The 2,456-nt window shown below is 42.7% G+C and overlaps 1 gene segment (V, D, J or C); it reads right to left on the reverse strand.

Moving 5' to 3' along the window:
• Window positions 1–669: 669 nt before the first annotated feature.
• On the reverse strand, window positions 670–1,202 carry LOC129690955 (T-cell receptor alpha chain V region CTL-F3-like). The segment is given in 2 exon segments: window positions 670–1,037; window positions 1,151–1,202. Coding segments are annotated over 2 exon segments (420 nt in total).
• Between the last annotated feature and the right edge of the window lie 1,254 nt (window positions 1,203–2,456).

Raw genomic sequence — 2,456 nt, forward strand, 5'->3', positions numbered from 1 at the left:
ATCACTGGTGGTAGGCTTTGTAATCTCAAAGCCAAAGCCAGGCTAAGTCAGTCTCCCCGTCTCTCTCTTCTCTCTCTCTCTCTCCCTCCCTTCCTCTCTCCGTCCCTCCTTCCCTCATGCTTGTGATCAGATGTAAAAGCTCAGCTGCTGCTCCAGGACCATGCCTGCCTGCCTGCCTGATACTGTACTGGCCAACATGATAGTCACCTTCTGAAACTGTGACCTAGCTCCCAAGTAAATGCTTTTAAATTGTCTTGGTTATGGTTTCTCTTTTCAGCAATTGGCTAGTAACTGAGATGGGGAGTTGAGCTGAACTCTGTAACTTGGACAAAAGAGAGGAAGGATGTAAATAACTTGTGGAGTGAGACTGAAGCAGATTTTTAAAGACTACAGTCTATGTTCTCATTTGCATCATAAATTTGTGGGGTAATAACAGAAGATTGCTGGAGAATACTTCAGGACTTTTCTTGAAATGTTTGCTGTTAAGACTTCCAGTTAGGGAGAGAATGTTATTTCAAGGGAACCCAGCCTGGGTTGTCTCTAGCACTGACTTCCATCCTGTCAGTCAGAATATCCACAAATCCTAGGTCTCTAGATATTTGACCTGAGACTTGTTGCTGTTTTTCAGGAAGCTGGTGAACAGCACTTGGAGGAAGCACACAGCCTCCCTCACAGGGCAGCTCCCCTAGGCCTCCTGCACTGTGGTTTGTGTGCAGCTTCCCCTGCAGTCTCCCTCACTGTGTCACCCAGAGCACAGTAGTACAGGGCAGAGTCTGACAGTTGCGCTGAGGACGTCTGCAGGTGGAAGGAGCTGCTGCTCTTGTGGAGAGTGGCGTGGAACCCTCGGTACTCTGTCCTCTTGTTGTCTGTGGAGCTCCTCAGGAGCAGCTGAGGGGCTTTGTTGAGATATTGCACATACCAGAAGAGGAAAGGATCTGAGTAAATAGTCTGATAGGTGCAGTTCAGCATCACAGGCAACCCCTCTGTGACAGTGACCAAGCCTTCTGTCTGGGTCACTGAGTCTCCATTGCTCCTTCCTAAAAAACAAACAAACAAGGAGGAATTACTTTTCTGTGTGAGGAGGAAGGTTAAAGACTGCCATAGTTGTAAGACAAAGACATCATTAATGCTTAGGGTAAAATGTACTTACTGAGCATGAAGAGGAGCACAAGAACTGAGCAGGTGACAGGAAGCATGTTCATAGAGGAAAGGACCCTTGGTCCTTCAGTGCACCAACCTCACAGGGCAAGTCTTCAGCAGGACCTCATCAAACTCCTCACTCATAGACAAGGACCTCTGTCTGCACAGGGTGTCTGTCATGTTAAGACACCTGAAGGAGATGCTAACCACATCTGTAAAGGCAGCGCCCTCTGCTGATTTCCCTTGAAACCTCACCCTAAGGAGGCAGGCCTCAAGTCCCCATTGAAAGCCTGAAATCACCAATGGTCCTGATCTGTATGTATCCTATGTTATTTAGTGTGATGAGTGCACATAAAAATACACACACACACACACACACACACACACACACACACACAAATATACCTCTGCAAATATTTATCTACTTTTTCTTACTGTAGTCCTTAGAGAATGTTATTCAATGAATTTTGATTGTACTCATCTACTTTTCCACTCCTCATATATCCATCCACTCTTCCCTACCTACCCAGTTCTGTTCTTCTCCCCGCATTTAAAATAAAACACACTGAGTTTTATGTTACGGGTTGTGCTGCCCATATACTGTTAGCTTCATGTCCTTCAGAAGATGGTGGTCTATGCACCATGAGCTTCACCTTTAAAGAAAGTGGAATTTCTCTCCCAGTAGGCACAAAGTGCCATCAGCTCCTTGGCTCCTTCCCTCTCTGTGAAGGGAGTTTTCTGGCCTGATCCTTTGCTAGTCTTCTGTCTGCTGCCAGCCTCTGTGAGTTCATATTAGCAGCTGTCTTGCTGTGTCCAGAAAACACTGTTTCCTTGTGTTTGTCCACCACCTATGGCTCTTATAGTCTTTCTTCAATGACTTTTCTCCTTTTCTTCAATGACTGCTGAGCCTTGGGAGGAAATGATGGGATATAGAGTCCCATATCGGTGGACTGACGTATAGTCTCTTCTTTTCTTCAGCAAAATGGGTTCTTGCTCTTTGATATTCACCATGTGCTGCAACAAGAGGACGGGAATGATGAAAATATATTTCAATTTTTTAAATATTTTTATTCGTTTTTTGCATATTAAACTTTTATTTTCAATTTACTATGACAATTACATTTTTGTTGAATTAGCATTGCAATTAATAACAGCACATACCTTATTAAAATAATATGTTAATTTTGGCAATATTGTTAATAAAGTTTTAGCATTTAACATATACCTATTTTTAAATTAATTATTTGTTTTATTATTTTAATTTAATTTTTTTGATAAGCTGAAGGATATACCTCATATTCTTTATTAGTTGAAAT

The sequence above is a fragment of the Psammomys obesus genome, unplaced genomic scaffold (assembly GCF_907164565.1).
Source record: "Psammomys obesus unplaced genomic scaffold, mPsaObe1.curated_primary_1811, whole genome shotgun sequence".
Taxonomy (NCBI): Eukaryota; Metazoa; Chordata; class Mammalia; order Rodentia; family Muridae; genus Psammomys; species Psammomys obesus.